Source organism: Phlebotomus papatasi, chromosome 1 (assembly GCF_024763615.1).
Source record: "Phlebotomus papatasi isolate M1 chromosome 1, Ppap_2.1, whole genome shotgun sequence".
Taxonomy (NCBI): Eukaryota; Metazoa; Arthropoda; class Insecta; order Diptera; family Psychodidae; genus Phlebotomus; species Phlebotomus papatasi.
The window spans coordinates 3525077-3538185 of NC_077222.1; the positions used below are offsets into that span (position 1 = coordinate 3525077).

Sequence of the window (13109 nt, forward strand, 5' to 3'; positions counted from 1 at the left end):
TCTTCGGTCAATCTTACCGTGGTCTTGGCAGAATAGTTCCTGATCAATATATTTTGGGGTTTTCGGATAATGCAACAACTATAGTATCAACACCTCAACAACATTCTATTGAATTTAATTTCAAAGCAAATCCAGGGATTGTTATTACATTCGTTCACGTCAATGTTTTTCCGGTAAATTAAAAAATGGAACAACATAACTAAAAAATTTAGCTTAATTAATATTTTATTTTTATTTTTTAGAATTGGCATATAATGAGTTACACAACTCCAGGTCAAATTAATGAATTTCGTTTAACCCTGACTAATCTTCACTTCGACATACCAATTAGTGCCAATATTATTGTTTATGGAGTAGAATTAAGACGTGATCCTGGCAAAAATCATATCGAAACCCCAAAGATGATAACTGTTTCCAATCCTGAATATTCCAATTAAAGAGTTATAGAAAACATTGACTAAAAATATTTATGGAAATTTAATGTTTAAATAAATGAACGATGAAAAATGATGTGATGAATTGAAAATAACTCTTTAGATTACGAGGATGTTCTACTATCAGTACGACTTGAATTGAATTGAATCAGATGTGTTTTGCGGACAAAAATCGGAAATTCTTAGGCTATAGATGGGCTACAGACGCTTTTACACACAAGAGCGCAACTGTACAGATTTGGAGGCAAACAACAATCAATTTTGGCACTAAGATTGCTTTATTGAAAGTCAAGCTAATAGATTAATCTGAGAAAAGTCTGTTTCCTGAAAAATTGCGCTTGAAATTACTCGAAATAAAAGTGCGACAAAATTCTCAGGAATTTTTAGCAAAAAAATTAAACGCACGTTATAGATTCATTGAAGATCTATGCTTTAATGTTTTCCGTTAAGCTTTTAGAGGCGGTAGATTAAAAAGTTAAACATTATTTAAATTGGAACACACCGAGGAATCATCGAAGATAATTTTCAATTGAATAATTTGCAAGTGTCACTACAGAGGATATTTTTTCAAGAATTGATAAAATTTATGAACGTATATAAGTTTGAAAAGTTTTGTAAAGTTATTCAGTTTGAAAGCAGTTTCTCAATCGTTGTGTTTCGCTCTGGAGGTTGGTCACCAACTCTAAGACGGCGGTGGACGCTGAAAAGTACACGGGATCTCATTAAAACGAAACTGTACTACATTGTTAAAGAATAACTTTATCTATCTAAATATATATCTATCCCAACTATTTATTCGAAGATAAAGCAGAGAACAATTTCTTCAAAGTGTTCAAGACATTCCGGATAACCCAAAATCTATATTGACAACACCAGAATTGAACATTGTCATATCACGGTATTGGTCACTTGGTTTTAAGCCAAATTTTTCTTTGTTTTTATATGGAATATGCAACAACTGTAACTTCAACACCACAAGATCATCACCTTCGAGTTGAATTCCAGGGACTAGGGACTGTAATTTATCCAGTATGTGAGTCTTCTAAGATTTTAAGATTCGGACATCACGTAAACATCACATCACAAACTAATTTTAATAGCTCCTTATTGACACTTAAAAAAAATTGCACACCAAATTGAACTAAGCTCTAAAACGTTCACTGTAAAAGTGTTCAAGATTGCTCAAGCGGAAACTACGTAAAATTCCCAGAAATATTTCACAAGAGATGCTATATATATTTACATGTCCATTGTAGACATGATTGTAGATTGATTGAACACTTTAATCTTAGCTCTTAGACGTAAAAGCGATATAAGATTAAATTAGATGATATTATAAATTATAACTTGGGGTTGTACAGGTGATATATTTCCAAGTGTTGATAAGTTAAATGAACGTGTATAAATTCGAAAATGCTTTGTAAATTCAATCAGTTTGAAAGTAGCACCTCAACCCTATAAATCGAAAATAGACCAGTGACCGCATTATTTTTAAAAGATGAAGTATCATCATGCCCTTATTTTCTTAACGTGCGCTGTGGCAGTATATTGTCAAACCTACACTGGACTTGGGAGAATAGTTCCGGGTCAAAATGTCTTGGGTTTTTCGGAGAATTCCACATCCATAACGATAACACCACAAGATCATTCTGTTCAACTAACCTTCTATGCAAATCCAGGGATTGATATTACATTCGTTCACGTTAACATTTTTCCGGTAAAACAGCATTGTGCAACATCTTAAAATATTTGATTTAATTATTTTTTTCTTTCTTAGACTTGGTCATCTCTGGGTTATACAGTTCCTGGACAAATCAATATGTTTCAATTAACCGTTTATATGTATAATATCACACAATTGAAAGTGGATCTTGTAGTTTACGGAATGGAATCAAGATGTTTCACCGGAGGTCGTCCTATGGAAAGCCCAAAGATGGTCACAATTACCAATCTTGATTCTTTAGATTAAGATCTATTTAAAAAAAAAATTGTTGTTTAAACTGTACGGAATAACAAAATTTTTAAAAACTTGTAAAAATGAATGTTACAATAATAATTATAAAAATTAATAAATCTTTCTTTTAATTTTATGATTTTTGTTATACGTTGATTGAAATGTTCATTTAAGTTTCAAAATTGTCTTAAATTTACTCAAAAGATCTTGATATATTACAGTAGACTTGAAAGAGTTTATTTCTTTCAATGTGCAACATGTTAATTTATACATCTCAATTGAACATGAACTACAAAAATAAAGTAATCAGATAATAGCTTTAAAACGCGATTCTGGAACTTCTTTTTTTATTTATTAAAACACAATTTTGTTATATTTAAAAAAAAAGTTAATCAGGATAACTTTTTATATTCCCTTTTCTTTAGTAAATTGAATGGTTTTGTTGCGAAACACGATATTTCGTTGAAGTACTACACGATTTTCTTGTTTCCCCGTTATGGTATTTTAATATTTACTCGATCACAATCGATTTAGGATCGAAAGGAACACCTATTAGTACTTTAAGAACTCGTGTCATGATTTATTGGCATCCAATTCTGAACCATTTGGGATGTGAAATTTGAACACATAGGGTGAAACGAACGTCTATTGACACTTTAAGAACTCGTGTCAGCACCTATTGACACCCTACTCCGTACCATTTGGGATATGAAATTTGAACATCTCTGTTTATAGTAAAAGGAATATTACAGAAAAAAACGTTATATTACTTATATTTTACTAGATACATTAAATAATTTTCAACATTTTGACAAAAATGTCAATAGGGGTTCCCTGTCGAACAGACGTTCCTCCGACCCTATCCTTATAGAGAAACACATTTTAAAAGATACATTAAATAAATTTCAATATATTAACGAAACTGATAACATGTATTCTCTGCTAAACACAAATTCCTTCGATCGTATAGATCACCTCATAAGACGGTAAGATCAATACAATCGAACATCGCACGTAAAATAAATTATTGGGATTAACTGGTTGATTTATAACTGGTTAAACCGGTTAAAACGTTTTTGGGATTTCAAGACCTATCAACTGAATCCATACTTGAACTAATCTGCAAAGGAGTACTCTTTCTAGTACTGATTAAATTTTGACCTTGAAAAACCGATGTTAAGAATGATTCAACGGTATTTTTGTGAATGGGCGAATCGTACACCTAGGCTCCAAAAAGAAAGATAGAGTTCGTTTGCGTGGAACATTAAGGTAATCTTTATATTGCAAAAGTCGGCTTATATGAGGAGAGGATCGCCCATAACCCCTAGGTCTCTATCTCTAACCGTTTGACCTTCAGCTTTCCTTACAGTCACATGGACAAACAGCGTTACGTCAAGAAAAACTAAAACCAAATTCTGCTTTAGTCGATATTGATCTTTTTAAATTTGAGCAATAAAAAGCTCACAAAGAGTGTATGATATTGCTCAATTGGAAACTACGCCATTTCTAGGAAACATTTCACAAGAGATGCAATATATTTACATGTCCACTTTAGACATGATTGTACAATGATTGAAGACTTTAATCCTATAGTCTATTGACGAAAAAGCGATATAAGATCAAATTAGATGATATTATAAATCATAACTTGGGGTATTACAGGTGATATATTTCCAAGAATAGATAACTTGAATGAGCGCGTATAAATTCGAAAACACTTTGTTAATTCAATCAGTTCAAAGGCAGCAGTTCAACCCTATAAATCGGAAAATTAGAGAGCGAAAAATTATTTTAAAAAATGAAGTATTATTCTTTGCTTGTTTTCTGTGTATGTGTTGTTGCCGTCTACGGTCAAACATACCGTGGACTTGGTAGAATAGTTCCGGGTCAATATATTCTGGGCTTTGCGGATAATTCAACAACTGTAACATCAACACCCGATTCACATTCTGTTACACTCAGTTTTCAAGCAAATCCAGGAATTGATATTACATTCGTTCACATTAATTTTTTCCCGGTAAAATAGCATCTTGCAACAACAGCTCTCCAAACTTCATAATTTAATTTAATTTGTTTTATTTTACTTTTCAGGATTGGTCATCTATGGGTTACACACCTCCAGGACACATTAATTCATTCAGTTTAAGCGTAAATATGCACGGTATTACACATCTTGGTGTCAATATTATTGTTTACGGAGTTGAAGCCAGATGTGTACTTCGAGAAAATTCTAACGAAACCCCGAAGATGGTAACTGTCACCAATGTTCACAATTCAAATTAAGAAGAGAATAAAAAATCTAAAATAATTATTATATTTGAATTACTTGTATTTACAAGATCTTCATGAACCTTTCGTATTTAATAAATCCTTTGTTGAAATTAATAAAATGTCATATGAATATTTTTTTTCTTTTAAATTTAAACACGATATTCGTTGCAAAAAATAGTTCAAGTCAGGTGGTAAGGTAACTGAAGAATCGATTATGAAGGTTTGATCGTCACGCCAAAATAAAATTATTTTTGAAAATTATTTTTTTCTAATTGTTGTTTTTTTGCAAAATATCTTGCATAGTGGTTAATGGAACACATATAGCAAAAAATAATTCCTTAAAAGCGACGAATAGTTTTCAAAAACCTATTTTATTTTGGGGTGACGATCCAACCTTCATGGTCGATACATGCTGCATTTACCTTAGTTTCCAAGTGAGATTTCATTGAGTCTTGTTTTGTTTCTTGCGGGAAATAACCAATTAGTAAGATAACATGAAGAGAACATAGAAAAAATGGTATATAAATCGCTGATAAGCCCAGTTTGATTTATATAGGTGAGTCTTTAAATAAACTACAGTCCAGTTCCTCAAATTTGAATATTTGAGAGGTATAGATTACATCGATGAAATTTCATACTCCTCAAATTTGAACAATATTTTCAAAAACGTAAGAATTCATGTAAAATACGCTTTCCTTAAATTAAGAAAAAAACTTCAACGAATATAGCAATATAATTTATTGTTAAATGGAATTTGTAAAAGAAGTTAATATAATGCGATAATATTGAGGAAACATTAGAGAAAAGTGGTTCAAATTCAGACTCCACGCAAACCTTTCTTTACGTAACCTCAAATTGTATTTTGAATTCAACCGTCATTCATAAAAAATAAGCAGTTCATACAGTAGAGTTCCTCAAATTTGAACATTTGGGGGGTATAGATGACATTTCTCACACCTCAAATTTGAACGATATTTTCAAAAACGTAACGGAATTCATTTGAAATACACTTTCCCTAAATTAAGATAAATAACTTTCGTAAATTTATCAAAGTAATTCGTTGTGAAATACATAGATTTTGTTGCGAAAGTTAATATAATACAATAATAATGAGGAAACAACAGAGAAAATTAGTTGTAATTCAGACTTCAAGCAAAACTTTCTTCACATAACCTCAAATTTTACATTTTGAACTCAACCGTCGTTCAAACTTGAGGAGTTCAAATTTGAGGAACTCGACTGTATTAAAATAACATTCCAGAAATGTTAATTTTACCCTGCATTATTGATCCGAAACCAGTGTAAATATTATGCTTTTTAGGTGTATTATGGGTTAAAGTTACTCTTTTTTATGTTAATTTTACACTTAAAATGGTGTAAAATTAACATTGAGTGAATGACGACATTCAGAATTTTCCAGTAAAGCTAACAATTTTCGTATTTAAACCACAATGCATGATGAAATAGAGGTCAAAGTTCGATAACGTTATCGATTTAGGAGGTGAGATGTGCGTGTGAGGTTCTGTGCCATAAAAATTAGTTTTAGCGACAACAGTACCTCTTATTTACTCATGATGCTGATGTGCAAAATGCAATTATCTGTATATTACGTGCTAAACTTCTTATCACAAACTTTCACAATAAGTGCTTAAAAAGATTACTCGTAAAGAAAAACCTACGTCAGAATTCCGGAAATGTTTCGCAAGATATTTCGAAATACACCGTAGATTAATTGCAAAATAATTAATCATTGATAGATAACTTTTCATTGACTAACTCGTAGATGCCACAAAAGCCACTTTTGCAGAAATAGATAAGCTTATTTAAACGTATATAAATAGGAAAATGTTTGTGAATGAAATCAGTTTGAAAGGAACATCTCAACTTTCTCAATCAAGTTTAAACAGTGAACTAACAATTATAGAAAATGAAGTATTATTCTGTGCTTATTTTCTTAATGTGTGCTGTGGCTGCCTTTGGTCAAACCTACATTGGGATTGGCAGAATAGTTCCGGGTCAAAATGTTCTAGGTTTTGCGGATAATTCAACAGTTGTAACGTCAACACCACAGAGTCATTCCGTTCGACTTCACTTCCACGGTACCCCAGGGAATAATATTACATTCGTTCACGTTAATGTTTTTCCGGTAAGCAAATATCGTGAAATAACACAGGGAGAACAGGGGCACTTTTGAAATAGGATTGTTTCTCCTATTTTTAAATATATCTGAACCTTATCGTGATATGAATTGAAGCCTCATTTCCATTTAGAAATAAGAGAAAAAGCCCTATTTCAAAGGCACCGCAATTCAAAAGTGCCCTACTTCCTGAGTATGACGAATCTGGATTAAATATTTGTTTTATTTTACTATTTAGGGATGGTCTTCATTTTCATACCCAACTCTTGGACAATTTGATGACTTTTGGATTGATGTCGCACTGTCCAGCACTACACAACTTGGTGCTAATATCATTGTTTACGGATTTAATGCAACATCATCCACTAGAACAGTCTTTAAGGAACCAATCGAAAACCCAAAAATGGTTACAATTATGAATGTTGAAAACTCAGATTAAAGTACCTTGTTCCAAAAGTGCTTTTCATAGTAACATAGACTGATTGAATTTGTGCAGTCAATATTATTATAAATCATTATTAACAACGATATCTCATTATTTTATTTTAAAAAACATGATTTTTTTTATAAAACCTCAATTGTGTCTTTATTTATTAAACTGGGACTAAAAAAATTAAAAAGTAAATTTTTTGCATAAATTACCTTACTGATTTTTTCCGTTTTTTAATATTTATTAATGGTGCTGTTCTAATGAAAAATGAACATGTTATTATCTTACCACTTTACTCACTGAGCGAAATCCGAAAAAGTTAAAATAACATTCCGGAAATGTTAATTTTACCCTGCATTATTGATCCGAAATCGGTGTAAATATTACCCTTTTTAGGTGTATTAGGGGTTAAAGTTAGCCTTTTTCATGTTAATTTTACCCTTAAAGAGGTGTAAAATTAACATTAAAAAATGTTGATATATTTTTACATCTAAAAAGTGTTAAAGTTATGAGGAAAAAAAGTTAATCGCACCCTCTTTTTTCTCAGTGCTGTTATCAAGTGGTTCTGCATTATCGATTTTTCTTTGCGTTGGTTCCTGTCTCTACTGTTTTCCTCAGTCCTAATCGCGTTGCCAAACAACCAAACAGTCGTAACACGACCCAATACAAAGAATAGTTATGTTGTGTAGAACCACTCGAGAACAGTAAAGTGCTGAAAAAAAAACATGTTAATTTTTAATTGTAATAGGCTATATAGCGTTATTAAAATAATCGCTATAATTCGGGGGAATAAAAAACCTTTTAGTGAGACACTTTTCGTTAGTAAGTTGGTAAGAACACTGTGGAAAGAGTAAGGAACCATGAAGAAAAGGGAAGAAAAGTATTCGGTAGATAGATATTAAACTTTAAACGTCCACTTAATAGCAATTAATCACTCAAAAGGAAACTACGTCAAATTCTTAGAAATATTTTACAAGAGATGCAATATATTTATATGTCCATAGTAGACATGATTGTAGATAGATTAAACACTTCAATCATTAGGTCATTGAAAAAAAGCGTTATCCGATTAAAAGTCATAACTTGGGGCGTACATGTGATGTTTTTCCAAGAAGTTGATAACCTTATTCTGAATAGCATAAGGACCATAAATATTTGTATCAACAAAGAAAAAAATAATTTGAGAAGTCTTTAAGCTGTTTGAAATTTGAAAATGCTAAAAAGTGTCCCGAAATACCACACGTTACCCTATTAGGGGAAAGTACTCTCCCTTCGAACGTTCATGCCTTCGAATAAAGTGAATTTTCTTTTAGTTTTCCTAAGAGGCTTACATATTTCTATTAAATATTAGTTGGCTTATCATCAATTGATGATAATTCCTTGATAATTTAGTGTAAATCTCTTACGAAAAACAAAAGAAATTCACATTATTCGAAGGCATGAACTTTCGAAGGGAGAGCACTTTCCCCTAATAGGTTTTCGTTCCTTTAACTAATGTTTCATTGAAATTTATGATATCTACACTAGACTCTCGCTAATTCGGCTCTTTTAAGATCGGGCTACTTTTTAATTCGGGCAGCGGTTACATTTGAAAAAAGTTTGTTGACATTTTTAAGGTTGATTATGATTATCAAATGAAGCAAATATGCTCAAATTTGGCATGGTTTGTCTTAGTTTTGATGTGATTTTGCATTATTGTGGGATTTTCATGCAATTTACGTTATATATGAGTGTAAACTCAATATCTATATGCAGATGAATAAAAAATCGTTGCATTTCAAAAAGTTTGTCGCCCGAATTTCTGTCTAATTCGGCTGACATTTCGGTCCCATATGCCCGAATTTGAGAGAGTCTACTGTATTTACGCATTAAGAAAAATGCTTATTTTTTTTAAACTCAGCATTGATTGGGCGACATCAGCGCCAGTGCTGAAAATAAAAAGCTTCACTTTGGGTGTTTTTGGGTGCTTTTCGAAATGTCAATTGGTTGGAAAAACATGGAGATAATGCTACGCAATGTTGCAAAATCCTAAAATGCATTAAGATTGAAGTAATGGGAAGGTCAGAGTGATCTTTTCTGTACAAAAAATCCATTGATAATGCACTTAAAAAGTCTTTCTGTAATAAAAGTGTGCACATTTAAAAGATATTTACGCTGAAAACGCTAATCCTTAATCCTAAATCCTCAGTATATGATTGTTTGGACTTGTCCTTTACCGCCAAAGTTTTCGAGTTGAGTATTCTCGAGGATCAGCCTGTGTCTATTTTCGGCATAATGAACAAGAGATCTGTAGTGGAATTTTGTAACAGCATGACAATGTCATATGACAAATTTATTTATTTTATGAAGTAAGTTCAGAAGAGCTCATCGAAAGTTTGATTTACAGTAGAGTCTCGCTATAGTCCATATTTGCTTCCAGATTTGACACTTGTGTCGCACTATAGTCCATGTCATTTTTTAAAATGATCAACGACTTTTAGTATTGAAAATGCTCGACGGCTTCCACTTTCTTTGCGATTGTGGTACTTGTCCTCGTTCTCTTCATTATGGATCACAATTATCACAACTACTCAATAAAGTATTGCCAAAAATATTAAAATAATTATGACAACATTGAATGTCGCGTACTAAAAAACATAACCTCAGTGATTTGAAATCAACGGTCGATAAATTGTGGACTATAGAGCGATGGCCTATAGCGAGACTCTACTGTATATCACTTCCAAAGAGCTTCATAGAACTCATTACAATGGTTATTCGATACTTATTGAGCTTTAATGGTGTCCTGTTCCCGCATTTACTACGAAAATTTTTTATATGACATTGTCTAGTCGTTACAGAATTTCCCTACTGGTCATTATAGAAAAGGGTAGGTAAGAAGCTAACAGAACCTCTTTGTAAAAAGCAAGTTTTGTTACGTAAACAACCTTAAAATCCGAAAATATGACTTAACGACAACGAACGGTCTATCTACCGAAAACCAGCTGAAAGAATAAATGGCGGACAAGGATCAGAACATGTCCGAAAAAACGATGGAAGGAAGTAGTGAGCAGTGTCCCTAAATAATTGAAGTGTTGAGGTACTGGAGGGAGCTATCGGAGGGCCCTTAGGACAGGAGGAGGTTTGTGCGAGAGGCTCGGTCTCTGAAAGGGACGGTATAGTCACCTAATTATCATTATTCTGGCATTAAATAGTTCCTGTATTCTGCCACTTTCAAAATAAAATAGATTCTTTCGAAATATGATATGAAAGAATCCAATAATGTATAAATTGTGCTATAGTATGGATAGCTACGATAAGAGTTTCCTAAGAAAATTCTCATTAGTTTTATTTTTTGTTTTTAAATTCAACTTGTAACAAAGTTATATTGAAATTCCCATTGTATGTATAATTTACCCTTGTAATTATACTTTTAATTAATTCGCGCTAGCAATAAGATGTTCTAAAGTTGCTCTGGCTCAATTTCAATGAATTTCCTTTTGTGTTTCTGGTTTCCCTACCATTAGCACAGTCCTCCCTCCATAATGATTGATTTTGTGAAACATGATGATACAAATACCTTCTCTCGCACATTGAGACAAAAGGGGAATAAGAAGTTTCAAACTTAAACATTGCATGTGAATTTTGTACGAGAAACATAAGAAAATAGGGAAAGCTTGGAAAATTTCAGTTCAACACGAAAAGACTCTAATGACTTTCCATTCACCCTCCGTCTATTCCCATATATTCCTCCAATTGAGAAAGCACGAAAATAAGGGATGAAAAGACTTATAGAAATAATGGAAACAATACATAATATACAGAGCAGAGTATATAAGTGGAAATTGAAAACGTGATCACTGCACCTTTTTCTTATTCATATTCCTTTACTTTTTCTCCAATTGTTATTTTATAAGAAATGCGGTTTATTAATATTTTCTTTATTCTTTCTCACACTCCTGTGCATGGTTCTTATACTAAATTGCATTGCTTCTATGGAGATTTCTAATGCACAATTTGCATGTTTGAGTTCTTCTAGAAGTCCATGTTGCACCCCATGCTTACCACATATTACAAATTAAACACGAAAGAAGTAATTGACGATAGAGGGAAAGAGAAGTATGAAGTACACTTGTTGAAAAAACTCAAGCTGAGGGCTAATACACTCAAAACTTCCAAAATTAAAACTTTTATCCCAGACAAATTCTCAATATAGTAAGGTGGGGTAACTGGATCGTTTTCCGAAGAGTGCTACTTAAACGTTTGTTTTTGGACTGATGAAATTCTTTTTTACTTCTTCTAAATCCATAGAATTATTCACTGCTTCATTCAGAAACATAATATAAAAAAATTATTAAAAATATTAAAGAAAATTTATAAAATAATGATAATACTGAAATAAGTCAGCATGCACTAACTGGGTCGCCTTTTCGCTAATTCACTTTGAATTAAATCTTTGGATTTAAAATACTTTTTTCACAAGGAAAAAAACAATAAATGTTTTCAAACAACCAGCTGTCAGTAGCGAAAATATTTGTACAAAATTGAAATGAGTCGATTACAGTCAAGTGTGCTAATCCGGGCACTCACTTATTTAATAGATAATTTTTTTTGCTCTTTCTCAAACTTGAATAGTTATATTATGTTACTGTAGTGACTATATTACGGAAATAAAAATAAAAGTATTATTTTAAGTGCATTAGTCATAAACGATCCAGATAGCGAAGAGCCCAGATTAGCACACTTGACTATAATCTTTAAATATTTATTAAAACCATGATAACGGCGCTTACAGCGAAAGAAATTTATGAAGTACCCTTCGTAGTTATTTGGGTAAACTCAAGTTGAGAGCTAAAACACGCAAAAGTTCCAAGAGTAATAAAGACTATTTAGCAGAGACACACTCTCAACAATCTTTAAATATCTAATATATAAACATTATAAACCTATTTATGGTAGTTTCATACTTATTTTCTTACATACTTATTTTTTAATTTAAATCTGTTTTTCCACATTTTACGGTGAAAGGTTTAAGCATCCTGATTGTCCAAACTATAGAATGGTTAGCCAAGACATACACCAAGTGATGCTGAATAAAATCACAGTAATTCTAACTGTATTAGTTTTTATTTGCTTAATTGTTTCAATGGATACCTTCTATACTTTAAGCTCCGCATTTAGTTAGCTGAGATAGTTTTCAATCATTTTCTATTTTATTTTTCTTTGCATTATTTTAGAACATAAGACATAATGTACCAATCATCAAAACTATGAAACGGTTAGCACAAATTCATCCCACACCCATGGAAATTATGATAAAAATAAATTCAATTGTAATGGGTTGCTTTTTATTATCAATTTTTAATATTTTATTTCTTACACTTTTCCTTTGAATTTTCCAGATTTCCTTAGAGAGAACCGTTTTTGGATTTAGGACAGGATCACATTGAATGTCAAATCCTTAAAGTTACTAACAAACCAGATTCTCACTCTATTTAATAATTACAAAGCTTATCCTTGAAGTATTCGGAATTATACTTGAAAGTAATATTAGCATAGAAATAAGACAATAAACAGTGACCGAAGTTTGTGTCTCTGCTAAACTATACGATTTGTTTTTTCTTATTTTTTCATCTAATTGTTTCGGAATATGATGTGCAAGTGTTACAAATGTGACTAAAAGTTGTAAAAAATATAAATTACACAATTAATGTTATTAGTTTCTTAAAAAAAATACTTTTGGTAGGGCTGATAATTTTTATGGTGTGTGTCTTCACTTATTTATTATAAAAATTTTTGGTTTTCATTTTAAATTGACTGAAATCATAAATGATAATTAGCTAAATTAATTATCAGTATGTCTTATTTTTATTCATTTAGAAATTTAATTAGGGAGAAGTGGGG

At 31.6% G+C, this 13109-nt stretch overlaps 3 protein-coding genes across 10 annotated transcripts in view; 2 read left to right on the plus strand and 1 right to left on the minus strand.

Moving 5' to 3' along the window:
• The window catches only part of LOC129799945 (tubby-related protein 4), a 65136-nt gene that overhangs the window by 32266 nt on the left and 19761 nt on the right, over positions 1 to 13109 (minus strand). The window lies entirely within an intron of this gene.
• LOC129799951 (uncharacterized) lies at positions 4121 to 4779 on the plus strand. Its single transcript, XM_055844260.1, has 2 exons — positions 4121 to 4405; positions 4480 to 4779. Exons 1-2 carry the CDS (start codon positions 4187 to 4189, stop codon positions 4669 to 4671), a joined length of 411 nt encoding a protein of 136 aa, XP_055700235.1. The 5' UTR covers positions 4121 to 4186; the 3' UTR covers positions 4672 to 4779.
• Positions 6508 to 7416, plus strand: LOC129799950 (uncharacterized). Its single transcript, XM_055844259.1, has 2 exons — positions 6508 to 6805; positions 7035 to 7416. The coding sequence occupies exons 1-2, from the start codon at positions 6587 to 6589 to the stop codon at positions 7233 to 7235; spliced, it is 420 nt and encodes a 139-aa protein (XP_055700234.1). The 5' UTR covers positions 6508 to 6586; the 3' UTR covers positions 7236 to 7416.